The sequence below is a fragment of the Sinocyclocheilus rhinocerous genome, unplaced genomic scaffold, assembly GCF_001515625.1.
Source record: "Sinocyclocheilus rhinocerous isolate Xijiao unplaced genomic scaffold, SAMN03320098_v1.1 scaffold664, whole genome shotgun sequence".
Lineage (NCBI taxonomy): Eukaryota > Metazoa > Chordata > Actinopteri > Cypriniformes > Cyprinidae > Sinocyclocheilus > Sinocyclocheilus rhinocerous.
In genome coordinates, this window is record NW_015658767.1 from 585,137 (window position 1) to 602,672 (window position 17,536).

The 17,536-nt window shown below is 38.3% G+C and overlaps 1 protein-coding gene across 1 annotated transcript in view; it reads left to right on the top strand.

The window, feature by feature from the left end:
• Positions 1-1,550: 1,550 nt before the first annotated feature.
• Positions 1,551-17,536, top strand: part of LOC107723023 (protein NDNF-like) — a 21,686-nt gene continuing 5,700 nt past the window's right edge. The window contains exons 1-3 of the mRNA XM_016531525.1: positions 1,551-1,857; positions 10,857-11,045; positions 13,803-13,927. Of these exons, the coding sequence (XP_016387011.1) occupies positions 10,858-11,045; positions 13,803-13,927 (313 nt within the window). The 5' untranslated portion in view covers positions 1,551-1,857; position 10,857. The remainder of the gene's footprint in view (positions 1,858-10,856; positions 11,046-13,802; positions 13,928-17,536) is intronic.

Below are 17,536 nucleotides of genomic sequence, written 5' to 3' on the forward strand. Positions count from 1 at the left end.
TAAAGCAGTTGCTATAGGGTGTTGTGTGAGGTCACTAGTTTCTTACTTACCCAAGTCTCTATAATTATGTTTCCATACAAGTTGTGAATTAGGTAACACTTTATTTCGATAGTCCACTTTAGACATTCTAATGCAAATACTGCAAGCACAAAAAGAAGGACGGGAAGCATCGTGGGACTTTTTTTTCAGCGTGACACAGCTCTGTTGATGAAGTCTTCAGGAGCTGCCGGATGAGAGACAGACGCCCTACTCTAAACTATCCTGCCTGTGAGGAAACAAAAACACAACTTCAGCAGGCCTTTGGAGGCTTGACTGTGAAGTTTAGTGTGCTACCTAGTGCATAGACGCATAAGTGCATTTAAATGTTTGGACACAATCTTAAAGGGCTTACATGAGTGTTACTACACAACATGAATTTCAGAGAAAAAATGAATTCAAAAACAGGCATTTCAGTTTTTTCAGTAGGCTATTCTTATTTGATATTTGTTGTCATGAGGATTGGTTTAAATTTTGATCATAATTGTATTCACATTCCTTTTTGACCAGTGAAATGATGCCCAGAATGCTGTCTAGGAAGACAGATGACTGGGTTTTGAGACATAATGCCTATTATCACGTCAATTTTACCATGCTTTTTTTTTTTTTTGCTGCTTTTTCTGCACATTCTGCGATATATAGATTCAGTTATTATCAGTAATCTAATTTTATAACCCGCAGATCAACCAAATTATAGTTTTCAAAGATGGAAAAGTCCATTTTGAAAACAAACAAACAAACAAACAAACTTTTTTTTCAAAGTTTAAAACAGCTTTTGTTGTTCAGATATGCAGATATGTCAGTTCACAGATTTATGATGAGTGTGTCTATAAATATATTCAGATGTACACCTGCATATATATATATATGTGTGTGTGTGTGTGTGTGTGTGTGTGTGTTAGGATGTATGGCTTTATATTCACATATTATCTCTTCGGATTAAAAACAATATATATATTCAGATATCCCTATATATTTGGTTCTATATTCTATATAGAAATGAATGTTCAGGGTGATATATTTTAGGATTTAGCTTGACATTTAGATTTATATAAATATATTTGCATTTTTAACTTTAGATTCACAATATTTATACTCAATTATACTATACATAATATAAACTACATAAACTATATATGTATATAGGGCCTACTTCCGATTTATACTCAAGTTTTAACTGTATTCAACTTTTGTGAAAAAAAAATAGATATCCAAAGTACCACTATATATTTGGATTTATATTGCCAGATTTCTATGGCCTATTGTATTTAAATATTTATAACTTTATATTCAAAATTGTACATATTGAAAACTTTTTATTTATTACTATATATTTTAGAACATGTATTTCATTGAATTTAATTCAACTTAAAACAACAATGTAACTTTAATACTTGGGGCTTTGGCAGCGTAAGGTCTTTGTCATGATTTCGCTGAAGCTTGTTGACTGTTGACTCGTGTAAGGACCGTGTGTTTGTGCGCTGTGTCAGAAGAGTGGGCTGGTCTTCAGAGAGAGACACTTCACAGCAGTCTGACTCTCACTTCACTCTCAGTCTCTACAGAGGAGAACAGCAGGAGAACAACTCAGGATACCCACTAAGACTAGAAGCCAACTTTGGGACGGGAGAAACTCCGTGAGCACAGAGCCGGATCCGACTGAAGGAATCTAGCCGGAACAACTTCAGTGCACTTTCTCCAACAAACTCCCTGCATTTCCATCGTGTGTGTTCTTAGACAAGTTTGCGCTGCTGACAAACACAGTCAAAGAACATTTCGATCAAGACACTTTCGCACTGGAGTGATTTAACCCAAAAGAACAAGGTAAGGAACTTCACGTAAAATTGAGATGTTTTAGGTATTTCTTGACAATAGGTTTTAGTTGCCCGTTCATAGCAAATGCGCGCAGGAGCCGATGCGTTTAAAACCTCTCAGGATCGTTTGCACTATTTTGAGACATTGCTCAGAGGTACCTGCCTTTGCATTTCCTAAAATGCTTTCAAGCCTCATGAAAGAGTTGAAACACTTCTGCAGTCACGCGGGGAAACGGAGCGGGACTCCCCGCGCTCTTTGAACCTTCTGCCAGAACAAGCGCGTCGGGCTTTTGCGGTCTGCAAACTCCTGGAAGTGAAAGATTTCAAACACCTTTCCGTCAAGCCCGAGCTCGCAGGCTCTTTTAATGTTCGTCTGGATCTCAGAGGAGGTGCGATGGGAGTTTTTGGACATTGTGTTGGAGACGCGGTTCCCATGCGCTCCCATCCGCCAGACGCAATTCATCACAACTCGTCCTCGCCCTCTCAATTGTGCGTCTGTTATTCAGTCTTTCAGAGTGTTAAACGTCTCTGTCTCCGCTGAAGGCAAATGCACATAGGGAGTTTTTCTTTAAATATCAGTTGGTTAGGAACTTTTCCAAACAGTAACGCATAAAAGCACCTGCAAGATGCGATTTTTTTTTTTGGCCCGTGTCTGCACGACTGCTTTACGAAATGAACTGTCCTTTGCTGTTTAGAGAGATGAATGCTTTGACAGGAACAACTTATTGCACAAGTCTGCGTTTTTCTTTGGTTTAAGCAGTGAGTTTGGTTTTATTTCTCAACATCAAGATTTTAGGTTCATTTTACAGTTTTTGAATGAATAAGAGAAAGTGTATAATTTAGATTGGACTGCTCAATTTAAGTTTCAAGTGGACTAATTTTTAAAATTGTATTCCCAAAAATCCCAACAACCATAATCTACATTGTTTCACGAATATGTAGTGAAATAAGAAATGTAACATTTGATGCATATTTAGTTGTCAGCACTGATAGCCCGAAAAGCATAACAAACAAATCTCACAAATTCCATTTTAATGTTTACTTAAATGTGACCCTGGAGCACAAAACCAGTCTTAAATCGCTGGGGTATATTTGTAGCAATAGCCAAAAATACATTGTATGGGTCAAAATTATTGATTTTTCTTTTATGCCAAAAAATCATTAGGATATTAAGTAAAGATCATGTTCCATGAAGATCTTTTGTAAATTTCCTACCATAAATATATCAAAACTTAATTTTTGATTAGTAATATGCATTGCTAATAACTTCATTTGGACAACTTTAAAGGCGATTTTCTCAATATTTTGATTTTTTTGCACCCTCAGATAGTTGTATCTCGGCCAAATGTTGTCCTGTCCTAACAAACCATACATCAATGGAAAGCTTATTTATTCAGCTTTCATATGATGTATAAATCTCAATTTAGAAAAATTGACCCTTATGACTGGTTTTGTGGTCCAGGGTCACAAATGGTCCTGCAGTGTGTCAAATAAAATTTTTAAAAGTACAAATATTCTGTGTGTATTAATGTAAGCCCATAAAAACTGCATGATGAAAAATCATTATATGATAATAAAAGTAGCTCTTTAAAGATTAAAAAGTATTGCATGTCACTTGCTTGAAATTTCAGATCAGCTACCCATCTGTAGCATGCAGCGAGATCTCAGTCCCATTTGCATCCTTTTCTTTTTCAATTTGAATAGTAAATTGTGTTGGATTTTTTAATCTCTCCGATGGGATTGCGAGGATTAGTCTCCTATCAGACCCAAACAACTACGAAGTGGATTGCTGGCTACCTGATGTGGCTCCTGGTGAGAGTGATACTTTTCTCTGGGCCGGGAGACGTAATGAAAGGCAGACTCAGAATGAGGGAATTTGAATAACTGTATTTAGCGGCGAGGCCAAGCTTGCACTGCCTCCCATCCTCTCTCGGAAAGAATGAAACAGGAACAAAAGTCTAAGAACGGGAAGGTCTGTGTTGCATAGCGTGTCTAAACCCTTATTTGCATATGAAAACTCTGGCAGCGAAAGAATTCTGCCACTGTTGCAATAGCCATTTGTCTGTCCGACGGAGTGACAGTCCGATGCGGAGATACAGTCGTCCTCACGCTGGACTTTGTGGGGTCTGACGTGACTGTGTGTCATGTCCTGTTGAGTAGAACCAGGGATTTAATCGCAGCTTTTCTAACTTTTTGTGACCCCCTGCTCTTTCATTTCCATATCTGTTGGTTCGCAAAGCTTCAGAGCTCAAATTCAGTTTGAGATGGTTCATTCAGTGCGTCCTGTTGGCAAAACACGCAAACAACGCCGCTCACATAAGATCATTTTTCATTCTCGGTAGGTAGATGATAAATAAACGGCAGTGGCTTCTTTATTTCCCAGCATGCCCATTTGTGCGCTTCCTTAGATATGCTCGTATCAGTGGGGTGAGGAGGACAAATTGTCCCTCGAGTCTGTGAATATCTGTGAGATCTCAAATTCTTCTCACAAAGACAGCAATGAAGTGAACATCAGTCAGGGGCCTTCCCATTCAATGGTCTGTTTGTGCGGCACTTGGAGAAAGTGGCCCTTACACCCTCAGCACAGCTGCTGAAGAACATTCCCAAACATTGTACTAATTGGGAGTCCTGAGATAAAGACCTGTTTGAGGATACTTAGAGTGGGACATCTGAACACTCTTGAGTAGGTTTGACTTTATTAATAATCGCCTGGAGACGTTATACTTCACAGCTACTCTGTGTCTGTCTCAAATGTGCCTCAAAAACACAAATATCTTCAACGATTTTACTCAACAAATGCCGTTCTGGGTCCTTGCCAAAGTAAACAAGCAGCAGACAGCCATGTGTCCACGGTGGAGTGCTGGACTTCAGCTCTCAAAACCTGGCTTCTAACAATTAGTCATTGTGCCATTTGGCTGTCCAAGAGCACCAGTGCAGCTCAGGATTGGCATAAAGACAGCCAAAGTACATGTCAAGCACCTCAGCTCTAAAGTGCTGATCTCATTTATAAGAAATCATAACATTTGAGGTGAGAAGGACACATAGTGGCTGTTTGCGTGCACACTCATTCATTTTTCAATACAAACCAAATACCACATAATGAGGTAATTGAGACACAGCTGATACTGCCGTGTATGTCCAACGCTGTTCCTGGAGGGACAATGTCCTGCAGGGTTTAATTCTAAATGGCCCCAACACACATGCCTGTGGCCTTTAACTCCAGTCCTGGAGGGACAGTGTCCTGCAGACTTTATTTCTAACCCTAATTTAACACAACTGTCTCTAATTTGTAACATAGTGATTAGCTTGTTTGGGGTGTTTGATTAGGGTTAAACTCATCAGGACACTGGCCCTAGAGTTGAAGAGCCCTGCCATGTACCCTTATTCACTATTGCCTACAATACTCATCTAATACAGTCTTTCCCAACAATGTTCCTAGAGGCCCCCAACATTGCAGTTTGCATGTGTCCTTAATCCAACACACCTGATTCAACTCATCAGCTCATTAGTAGAGACTCCAAGACCTGAAATGAGTGTGTCAGACAAAGGAGATATGCTCCAGGAATGTGGTTGGCAACCACTGCTCTAATTCAGTCCACCGAATGAGTGAATGAAAACAAATAAGTGAATTCGGACACTGAGTGCACCGGTAATGCTGAAGATGGCATCTTCTGGCAAGATGAAGTAATTCATTTGCATGATGCTCACAATGCGTGGGTTTTCTCTAGCTACTAGCCTAGTCATTAAGTCTACATAAGTTGTACATTCATTATTGAGGTGCATTATGGGACTGAATGACTGCAGTCAATAATATACACTATGGTTCCAGACACCACTACTAATGGCTGTCCCCTCGAATAGTGCACTACATCAGTGGTCCCCAACCACATTCCTGGAGCTCCTCAACACTGCACATTAATCAAACACACCTGATTCAGGCCATCAGCTCATTAGTAGAGACTCCAAGACCTGAAATGGATGTGTGAGAGAAAGGAGACATGCAAAATGTGCTGTGTTGGGGGACTCCGGGAGCATGATTGTGAACAACCTGCACTTCATAAGGTTATAATATGTGATTTTGGATACAACCTGGTCGTTTCTAAGAATCCTAAAGACCTTGATTTGCAGGTAAAGGCATGTTTAATTAGAATGGGAGCCAAACTCTGCAGGATAGTGTCCCTCCAGGAGCAGGACTGGACATGTCGCAAATGATGAAAACTAAACTAAAATAGAGATTTTTATTGAATGTGGTTTTGAATCTGGTTTATGAATATCATATTTGAATGGGTTATACCAAAACAAAAAAAAATAGATTGCATAGCTTGGCTTATTGGTGTAGCAGGACGGGGATTGTCAGAATAGATGGACTAACCACTGACTCTTGTCAGAGCTGCACTGAATAAAACTGCTCTACAAAATCCAACATTGTCCCCATTGTGTTCCACTGTTGAGGTTGGTTTCTTTTCCCCTGTCTCATGCTTTCCAGCTCTGGCTCCATATGTATGCATGACAGGGCCGTGAGGAGCCCAGGGGACGAAGCTCACAGTAAATGTCTGTTCAGAGGTTTCGGGAAGCGCTGACAGAAGCTGAGGGAAACTCACGCATTCTCCAGTTTCAGGGCGTCGTGCCTCTGTTGAAACAGAATCTGAAATGTTTCCCTTATCTCGGTGGAAATGAAGGCTTTTGCAGCTCTGGTGTGATATAGGAGAGTTCACATATGTGACACTGAGCTCCATAGGGAGGAGAGTCAGTATGGAGGCAGTATGTGTGTGTGTAAACGTGCAGTCATACATGTTTAAAAAGCGAGTGAGACAGAAGTGACACCCCCACACAGGTTAGCGTGGTAATGATGGCTCTCCGCTGTTTGTGGCCCGGGCCGCTGCGGTTTGATTGACAGGTGGTAGCTGCTCTGGTGATATGTGTGTTTTCACCCTGTCAGTAGTGCTGCTTTTCATGCACCATACATGTGCTACTCATCTGTGTGTGTGTGTGTTTCCCTGACTGAGCCTGTTAGTCCCTGTCTCACCCTGAATTGCACGTTAACACTTCCTGTGGCAATTAATCAGTCTATTATTTGACTGATTGAACCATTTAACGACAGGCTGATAGCCTCTAGACTCCCAGTGGAGATGAATGGTTATTTTATCTGATTTGGATAAACATATTTTGAAGAGAATGACATTTCTGTCTCTGGAGAGATAATTAGAAGAATTGTAACCAAAGGAAATCCAGAGTGGAATGCAGCCAGATGTTTCTGAAACACCTTACACAAGATTCTTGTAAGGCATTTATGTTGCAGAATTATCTCTAATGGTTCTTTAGATCGTAGAACGATAATCAAGGAGGTTAAAACGAGGTAAATTACTTAAAGTTACAGAGTAAGCTGTTTAAATAGCACCATCGCATTGTCGCTTTACTCGCATTTTGAGGACGATAATTCATACATTACAGCTTGTTGCATTCAAAGGGTTTAAGCTGTTTAACATTATGAACTTGACTCTACGACCTTCCCCGCAACACACTCTCTCCCGAAACCACTTCAAGGTCCAATTCATCACACATCTTAGATTTGTACATGGTGCATAAGTGATGCAGGACCCGAATGAACCCGTTTCCGTCACAGGAAAAAAGTTTGGTAAAAACAAATGAATGCATTAAAAAATAAATAAAAAGGAGCAAAACAAAGTTGACACAATTGCGGCTGACTCTGCCTTCAAATTATCCTCCCCCAAATTACGATCAGACATTCTCCACAGCTCTAATTAAACATTAGCTTTTATTTGTTCCAGATGGGGCTTTGTTTTGAAGTTTTATTTTAGAAAGAGTCGTGCTTTCTGCTCTGGGAAACACAACTGCATCCAAACCTGACAAAGCTGCAGAGGGAACCCATGTCCCTGTGTTCCTTTGCTTTCTCCTCTTGGTTGTAAGTTGGAATTTGTGGCAAATGTTCTGCAACCACATCCAAAGAGATACAGTATTATAATTCTTACCCAAGGATCATACATACAATGTTTTCCCAGTCACAATCTACACTTTTGTTTTCCCAATTCATTTCAGAGCTCTCCAGTGAACACTGACTTAATTTCTGCAAGCCTAGGCTGAATTTCTACAAGTAAATAGTATGTTAAATCACTAATCTGGACTAGAAGATATCCTTGTATGTTACATGACTGTGAATTAAGATGGACTGTTTTCATACCAGTTGCGAACCATACCAAATTTCACATATTCCTAAATTATCCCAGAACACTTTTTCAAGCAAACTCAATGCCGAGCTTGGAAAATCAGTTTCACCACAACCAAACAGACTTGGGTCTGCACCAAAAGTGTTCGAAAACATGTCCTCAAAGTATCCAGCATAAGTATATCTACATCCCCATATACCGATTTAACAATACAAGATGAGTCCTTAAGTGAGAGCATCACTTTTCTGTGTGAGAATATCCTATTTGACCATCAGAGCACAAGAGAAAGAAGTGCTCTCTTGTTGTGCGAGACAGAGGAGAGGAAACGTAATGCATGATAAAAGCAGTGCTTTGTGTGCAAATGCAGTTAAGTACATTTTGTGATCGGCCGAAGTGAAAAGCCCACGTGTAAAGGAGGGGGGAAGTGATAATGTGCAACTTTTAAAAGAAAGGCAAGAGGAAGGCACGTAAAAGAAAGAGAAACAATGGATGAAAGCGGAAGAGGAGAAAGAGAGAGTACCATCTGAGCTTGGCAAATAAAGAGTGAGTGAAAGAGGTCAAGAAAAGTGGGAATAAAGGCAGCGGGGGGGGGGGGGTAAATCAATAGAAAGAGGATATCATGTGATCCCTGCAAAGCCAAATCCAGCCCAGAGGGTAGCCCAACACAACCAGACTCAGACCAGCACAGATGAACCAAGTTCAGCTTTTCCTAAGCAGTCTCATCACAGTCTAATTCAGAACAGCATACATAAACTTAGTCCAGCTCAATCTAACACATCTGTGCGGTCTTACCCACTCCAGAACAATGAAAGCCAGTTAAGCACAGCCTAACGTAGTTAAACACTATCCCCCAGTTTCACAGACAAGGTTTAAGCCTAACCCCAGACTAAAATCTAAGTCTGAGGTGTTTTAACTGAAAGAAACTTGCTCTGACTGATCTTAAAATATATCAGTGACTTTATTTTGTCTCAAAATGCACACCAGTAATGTTTTTTTTCTAAGGCACATTTATAAAATTACTTAAATGTCCTAATTGAACTATGGCCTAATCCTGGCTTAGTCTAAGCCCTGTCTGTGAAACCAGGCCTACATGTGACCAGACTGAGTCTGAGCTTTTTGTTTTTTTAAATTACAGTAAAGATATGTTAAAAAAGATCTCTATTTCAAATAAACAATGTTCTTTTAAACTTTCAGTTTGTTAAAGAATCCTGAAAGAAATCCAGAAAAATATGAAGCAGATTTTTATTTTTTTTGCAAATCAGCATATTAGAATGATTTCTAATCATGTGACACTGAAGACTGGAGTAATGATGCTGAAAATTCAGCTTTGATGACAGAAATAAATTACATTTTACAATATATTCAAATAGAAAACAGATATTTTAAATTCCAATAGTATTTCACATTTTTACTGTTTTTTTACTGTATTTTTGATCAAATAAAAGAGCTTTGGTGAGTGAAGAAGAAACTTCTTTCAAACATATTACAAAGTCTTCTCGACCTCAGACTTTTGAACAGTAATTTGTCTATTGTTTAATATCTGCTCTAAAGGCTCATTTTCAAAATGTTAACCAAAGTAATAATAATAATAATAATAACAATAATAAAAATATACAGTTTTGTCATTCACTTCAAAATGAAATAAAAAGTGCACAGGACAGATGCAGCAGATCAGTGAGAAAGAAAATCTGTGAATAGTTACAAGCAGGTGTTTAACACCAACCAGACATGGATATTTTTGCACTGTGAGCTCGGACACTCTACACGGGCATTCAAACGGGTGATTAGTGCGGGAGTGTGTGTGTCTTCAGTGAGCAGATGTGTGCATCTGTGAGTGTCTCTGAGTGCCTGGATGTTCTCATGAGTTGCTGAATGTTGTTTGCGTGCAGTATCAACCGCCGCATACCCGTCTTTTACCCCAGCTGTGCCGCCCCTTGAGTTTAAAAACCAGCAGAACTTCAAAGGTGGTCAGTGAGGACATTAATTTGAATTCTTCATCCCAAATCTCCTGTAGTTTGGTTTGTTTGTTGTAGCGTGATGGTGCAACCCAGTCATTTAGCTAAATGTTGAGATGAATTTGCTGTTCTTTTAGATTAGAATAAGGACATCATGGAAGGATTTAACTGTCCTCCATTAGAGCTTTTTAAACAGTCATTAACTTCTACTGATGGTTTAACTGTCCTTAACTTGATGTATTGATTCTCCAGCTTTAAACCAGCTTTTCAACTAAGGTCATCTACATGATTAGTGCACTCCAAAATTCACTTTCAGCGTATTTTGTTTTCTCCTTTGGCACAAATATTGATTACTCATCTTGCACTAAATAGATTTTTGTCCAATCAAATGCTTTCTTCTATGCCCCTCCCCCAACACGTCTAGAGACTATAACGAGAACTATAACTAATACAGTTTTAAAGGGGTCATATGATGCTATTTTAAAGATCATTATTTTGTGTATTTGGTGTAACAGAATATGTTGACATGCTTTAATGTTCAATCAGATTCTATGAGAATAGTCAAGTCCAAACCAGAACTATAACAATATACAAGATCATTGGAAATACTTCCAGAATGATTTTTTTTCCAGTCGATAAATGATAAAAACATTGGCAGTCAACAAGAATCCATCCAATAACCGCAGTGTGTGTGCTTTTAAGAAACAGAACATTATTATGCTTTGATGTGGACACTAATATAGTTGGTGTGAAAGAAAAAAGGAAAGCAGACTGTGCTCAAGAAAGCATTTCATCAGGTTTTTAAGAATGAAATTCCATTCTCCTCTTCAGTCACTGTCAATGTCTCTCTCTCTCGCTCTCTCTCTCAGGATGATGTGGATGTGTGGATGCTATGGCTTGGTGTTGCTGGTCTTGGGGGTGATGGGACAGAAACTGCCCACGCGTGATGAAGGCCTCTTTCAGATGCAGATCAGGGATAAAGCTCTGTTTCATGACTCTTCTGTCTTGCCAGATGGAGCAGAGATCAGTGGATACCTGTTCAGAGATACACCGAAAAGGTGGGATCATACATCACACAAACATACACACTTGTCTTTACATATTTGTAGTTTTATAAATTTAATTAAAACTTGTATGTATTAACACAAACATGAATGAATGAATAAATAAATAAATAAATAAAAAGTTTATATTCAGAAAGTTAAACATTTCATTTTCTTTTATTTTTTTCTTTTATTTTTATTTTATATTCTACATTTATTTTAAATTTTGATTTGGCTATTTGGTTCTTTTTGGTGGAGATAGTGGTTCAGAAATTGCTTGCTTCACCTATATATTTACGATCTTCCGTGTGTTAAATTGCAGAATACGTTTTTCATGTTTTTCAATTTTCTTTCATGTAAACAAATTTTTACGTTTGAACATCCTGGGACGGGAGGGTTATAATCATGTGCATTTGTGGAAGTGTCTTTGTGTGAGGGAAGAAGAAATATGGGATCTATTATAGCTATAATGCATATAATGCAGTGCGAGACATGCATTATGAATGAGATGCTGTGTGTGTGTTTGATGAAGCATTGTTTTGAGTAGCAGGTGCACTCAAATGGACGAATATCAACCGTGTTCACCACGTCTGTCAAACTGCACCATATGCGAGGTCTTAGCAAAAGGCTACAGGGTTATTTTAGCTGAGGATCCTGCATGAATTAATCACATACATACCACAGATGGTCGCAGGCTGAGCTATTCGCAATTTAAAACGCTTTATAGTAACAACGGATCTCTCCGTTTCCCGTTTGATGTCTACTCCAGTGATTCTGTCAATGTCGTGTCCTGCTGATGAACTGCAGTGTTCTCAAATATAGCTGATTACGCTGAAGTCTAGCATACATCTGTCATAATTATTTTACAGAATGTGGAGTTGAAAGGTGTTTCTGCTCACAGAAGGTCTGATTAAAAGCTAAGACTGTTTGGAATAACACAGTATCATGCTACTTATACTAATTTAGAAGTATATACTGTATATAAACAGTAAATATTTCATGCAATATCTAAACACATTTGTCAAAATGTCAATATCTAAACACATTTGTCAAAATGTGCAGTATACAACAGAGCACACTGCGCTATATCCCACAATGCAATGTGCTTCATTTGACCTTCTTTTTCCAGTGTGATGAATGATCTGGAAGTAATTTCAACCGTGATTTGTAACTTTTTTTAAAAATCAAGAGCGAAGACATTTTAACTTTTAAGATTGTTTTATATGTATTATATGTTTTATATATTACATTACAGTTTAAACGTTTTTATTTCCTGTAAATGGACCGACCCAATCTAATGAGAAAACATTACTTTTTTACAGGATGATTTTGTATAAATTTGTATGTTTGTTTGTTTTTTAGAAAAAGTGTTGACGATTCACCACTAAACCTAATGGTAACACTTTATTTCGATAGTCCACTTTAGACATTCTATTAACAGTAAGTAACTTTGCAACTACATGTCAACTAGCAGTTAGTAGAGTATTAGTAGACTGTCTGCTTAATATCTTTTAACACTTTCTTTGTCAACATTCTACTAACCCTAAACCTACCCTAAGTCTACTCTGAGAGTTAGTAGACATGGAGTTGCAAATTAATGAGAATTAGTTGACATGTAGTTGACATGTAGTTACAAAGTTACTTATAGTTAATAGAATGTCTAAAGTGGACTATCGAAATAAAGTGTAACCAACCTAATCTTTAGCACGTAAGATCTCATGAAAATAAATAAATAAATTTATAAATAAATATATAAAGTAGTAAAAGTAAAAAACTAATTCAAATTAGTCACCAATTGGTCAGTGTAAAATAGGTACAACCTGCGATAAGAGTTGAAATGCAATGTAATTTTTTTTTTTCAAAGTTGTAAATAAAACACAATTTATTAGAGTACATTTAAAAGTAATACTATTTCAGTCTTTCCAAATAAAAATTCACATTGAATTCCTCTGTATGGATATAATTCATCCGTAAAGTGGTGATGTAACTAATTTTAAATGAATTGTATATAAACACATGATGCTTTCTGTTTCACACACTATTTTTTAAATAAATAGTAGGCAGTATTCAGTCTATGCTTGCACTAATTAGTAAGCTAATATTTCAATATAGTATTAGAAAGAGGTTACAGCTAAAATACACCAGCTGTGTTTGGTGTGCCTTTTATAAGACATCTCTCATGTGCAAAGCATTGTCAAAAGTATGCTAATTCAGCGGCAACACAGTGCTAAAAATGCTAACAAAGCTAGCGGGAATGTGTTGAGACAGCAAGGCTAATGTAGCAGCGCTGTGTTTGGGGAATATGGTCCTAATTCGGTAGCGGTCTCCGAAAGGCCAGCTAGTTCTAATTTCATTATATTGTGTCTTGGGACGTGCTTTAATATATCTCAAGTATTTTTAAAGACGAAACATGACGGCAATCAGGCGGGCTAAATTAGCAACACCATTATGCATAACCTTGCTAAAATAGCAGTCTTATACTTAGGGACCTGCACTTTTTTTCAGGCCCGAATGTGGAAAGTATTGTTATACACCTTGTTATGTAACCTTCTATATAAGTGTATGCTAACAAAGTGCATGTGTTTATCTAAAAAGACCTAAAAATATAATTGCCTGCAGATGGCTTGTTTCACACAGTCATCAAATGCGATTCAGTCCAAGCAAAGAGCACATCTGCTATACAACATACAATGAGTCAGGTTTAATTTCCTGTGTAATTTCTATGTTGTTGTCATTTTTTGCAGCGCATGCTAACTTTCCTCGCTATTGCAGGTACTATTTTGTGGTGGAGGAAGACAACACTCCTCTGTTGGTGACGCTGACACCTTGCGATGCTCCTCTTGAGTGGAGATTGACGTTGCAGGAGCTCCCAGAGGACCGCAGCGGGGAAGGATCAGGTATCCGAATTAAATCTCCCGATCAATGTTGCAACTCTGCAGTAATTTAAGACTTGTTTTCCATGTAAACGTTCTAAACTATTATTAGAAAACCTGATCTTAGATCTGTGGAACAAGAGAACAGCTCCCATAGCTATTGAATACAGCTTAAAGGGATAGTTGACCCAAAAATGAAAACTTGGTGTTTATCTGCTTACCCCCAGGGCATCCAAGATGTAGGTGACTTTGTTTCTTCAGTAGAACACAAACGAAGATTTTTATCTCAAACCGTTGCAGTCTGTCTACCTCTGATTCACCGCAATGTCCGAACTGTCCTGAGCGCGTTCACATCTTCTTCTTCAGCCGGCTCGTGATGTGTCTTCTTCTTCTTGCTTTACGGCGGATTGCAGACTTATAAGTGCATTACCGCCACCTATCTCTCAAATGGACCATTGACACTCCATCTACAATCTCAGTTAGGAGTGTCAATGGTCCATTTGAGACCACGCGAACGCGCTCAGGACAGTTCGGACATTGTGGTGAATCAGAGGTAAAAAAACGATATAAATACTGTTCAGTTTTTTGCACAGACCGATCGTTTTGTGTCTTTACACATCAATGTATCGTCACGAGCCGCAGGGTTTAATTTGGTTTTGTTTGTGTATGTTTTTTTTACTCTCAAAGCCATGATTCCCATTCACTTCCATTATATGACTGACAGACTGCAACGGTTTGAGATAAAAATCTTCGTTTGTGTTCTACTGAAGAAACAAAGTCACCTACATCTTGGATGCCCTGGGGGTAAGCAGATAAACATCAAATTTTCATTTTTGGGTGAACTATCCCTTTAATGATTAAAGTAGACAGTGGTATCTCTTTCCATTTATCTCCAAAGGATTAAACTTGATTAGGAAGGAAGTCATTCTTAAATTAAGAATCATTTTGATCCTAGAGGATTGAGAATTCCTTTCTAATTTTTGACTAAAATGTAAAATGAATTGAAAGGATTAAAGAAATGATAGCATAAAAATTATTGGGAATATTTTGGTTCTGTTCCAAAACCTAGTGAGCAGCCTTCATAGGCAGCATTTTAAGCTCGGAATGTTAAGGCTGTCCTAAAATGTAGTTACCTGTTAAAGCACTGAGACAAAAGATGAGGCTAATTATACAAGAGAAATATCTAATAGGCCTAAATTATACTAAATTTTAATCTATAACAACATGGCTTGCCAGCCCTGTTAAAAAAATCCAGCATATGCTGGTTAGGTATGTTTTAAAGCATGGCTGCTGGTTTGAGCTGGTTTAAGCTGGTCATGTGCTGGTCCTAAGCTAGTCCTGAGCAGGAGCTAGTTGCTTAGGACCAGCAAATGACCAGCTAAGGACCAGCTTAAACCAACTCCTGACCAGCTAAGGACCAGCTTAAACCAGCTCAAACCAGCAGTCATGCTTCAAAACATACCTAACCAGTATATGCTGTTTTTTTTAGGAGCAGCACTGTTTGCATTATAAGGTTCAGTTTCAGTTAGGATGTTGCCTATGTAGGGAATAGACAACAAATTGATTTAACCAAAAGTTAAAATGAATGTCCTACAGATGCCCCCCTTGGAAAGTTTCATGCAAAAATAACTCTAGTTTTATTTGAAAAAGGTAAATATGTGTTTTCTGTTTAGTACTGTGGAGCGTGTCCAGTGTGGGTCAGTATTTTCCACTGTGGTCAATCATTAGCCCTGTTCAAGTGCGTCAGTGTGTATTTGTGAAGTGTGAATTTGGGCCCAGTGTAAGCACACTTGGTGTGCTGATGGACTGCATCTGAACGTCTGCAGACGTAAAAGCCTGAAAGCAAGAATGAAAAAGAGTAAAATGGAGTGAATCTTGTATAGGGATATATAAGGGTGAATCTCACAAAACCTGTCAAGAACATGACCCCAAAATGGAAAAATTTTGCAGTGAAATGTGACCTAGACATGCTTTCAATCACACAGCCATAGAATTCCTCCCACCGTTCCCATCAACTGTAAGCAAAAAAAAGGTTGTGACCGGCGTTCGTCTTCAAAGCAAAATTCTTGCTTGTACTCTTGTTCTCCCTTTTAGCAGTACTCCCTCCTCTTTTGCCCTCCCTCCTGGTATTTTTCTAATTTATTTTCCCATCACCCTCTCTCTGCATCTCTCTTTTTCCATCTGGACAGTATCCTAAAAAAGAAATCAATAAAGTTCCACAAAACACCCTTGTATTTCACTCCACACACATGGAGCAGCACAGCGGGTTTTAGTTCCACGTGTCTGTGAAACCCAGTGTATAGGACCGAAACGGGGCAGAAGCTGCTGTGTCAGAAGCGTACTGTATGCGCAGAACATGTCCATGTGTGAGCTTACATGAAGACACGAGTGTCTCCCTGCGAGACGTCAAGCTTCTCTGATCATCTCTGACTTTTTGTGCCATAATGACTCCCAGGCCTTGGGTTTCCTCCTTCCTCTCTTAGTCTGTGGCCCAATATGGCTGTCCTGGCTGATGAAATGCAGAGACCCCCATAATTCACTGCTGTACAGTTGGGTTTTAGATTTTTTTTTTACACACCGTGTAATGATTGTCCTGCTACGGCGTGACTTGGCTGTGATTGGGAGATCCTGAAAGACAAATCAGTCACAGTTGATGATATCTGCCTTCAGACTCATTTCCTTGCTCACATATGCATTCAGTCATTCACAGTTGCAATAACTCAAACACACATATACACACTTACTCTGGTGGGACTGGACCTTAGGAAAGAACATTTCAAATGAGATCTCTTCAATATTTCATTTGTTTCAAGACAGCAATGGGATCAAATGGAAAGCAAATTAAAACTTGAAGTGAATGAATGAAAACTGGAGTTTTGTGGCTTTTAGTCAGTGTCTGTTTTTTGAGACCACCGATATACCATTTTATAGGATCTTTAGGTCTCCTGCTTTGAGAAAGACCCCAGTACCAAATTGAGTAGACTCAATTTGAGTGTATTGATCATTTGGTAATAAAAACTATATTTTTATTTAATAAAAAAGAAGAGTTTGTCCATGTCCCTTGAATGGTTGTCCACCCTGTCGTATTGGGGAATCCGCCCCTTTAAGAAAAGGCCATCCCCTTTAGTGACATCAACACTAGTGACAACAGATTTTTTTGTCTCTTCAGTGGCGGGAATTTCAACGGCTGAGGTGAAATTTGTCTGTGACTTTCCAATTGAAAAATTTTCTTCATATGAGTTTGCTTACAAAGCTTAACATGTCCACCCTGTCGGCATAAAATATGCCAGAAGTGATTAGAGTACAGTATTTTCAAAATATGTAAGTTTAAATATACCAAATTCTCTTCAACAACCAGACTAAATATTTAGCTAGTAGCAGTTTCTTGTAAGCTAATATGCTAATTGAAACTCAAAATGTCCACCCTGTCGGCCATTCATTTGTAGTTAAAATTGCTAAAAACTAAAATGAATAATATTTATTATTATTATATATTTTTTTATAACCCTGTTTAGGAAAGGGACATCATACCTTTCAAAAAATATTATTTGCATCTTAATTTTGCAATGAAAACATATTTAACAGTAATATATATGTCCATGACAGGGTGGACATATCTTATGGTTTATGCTT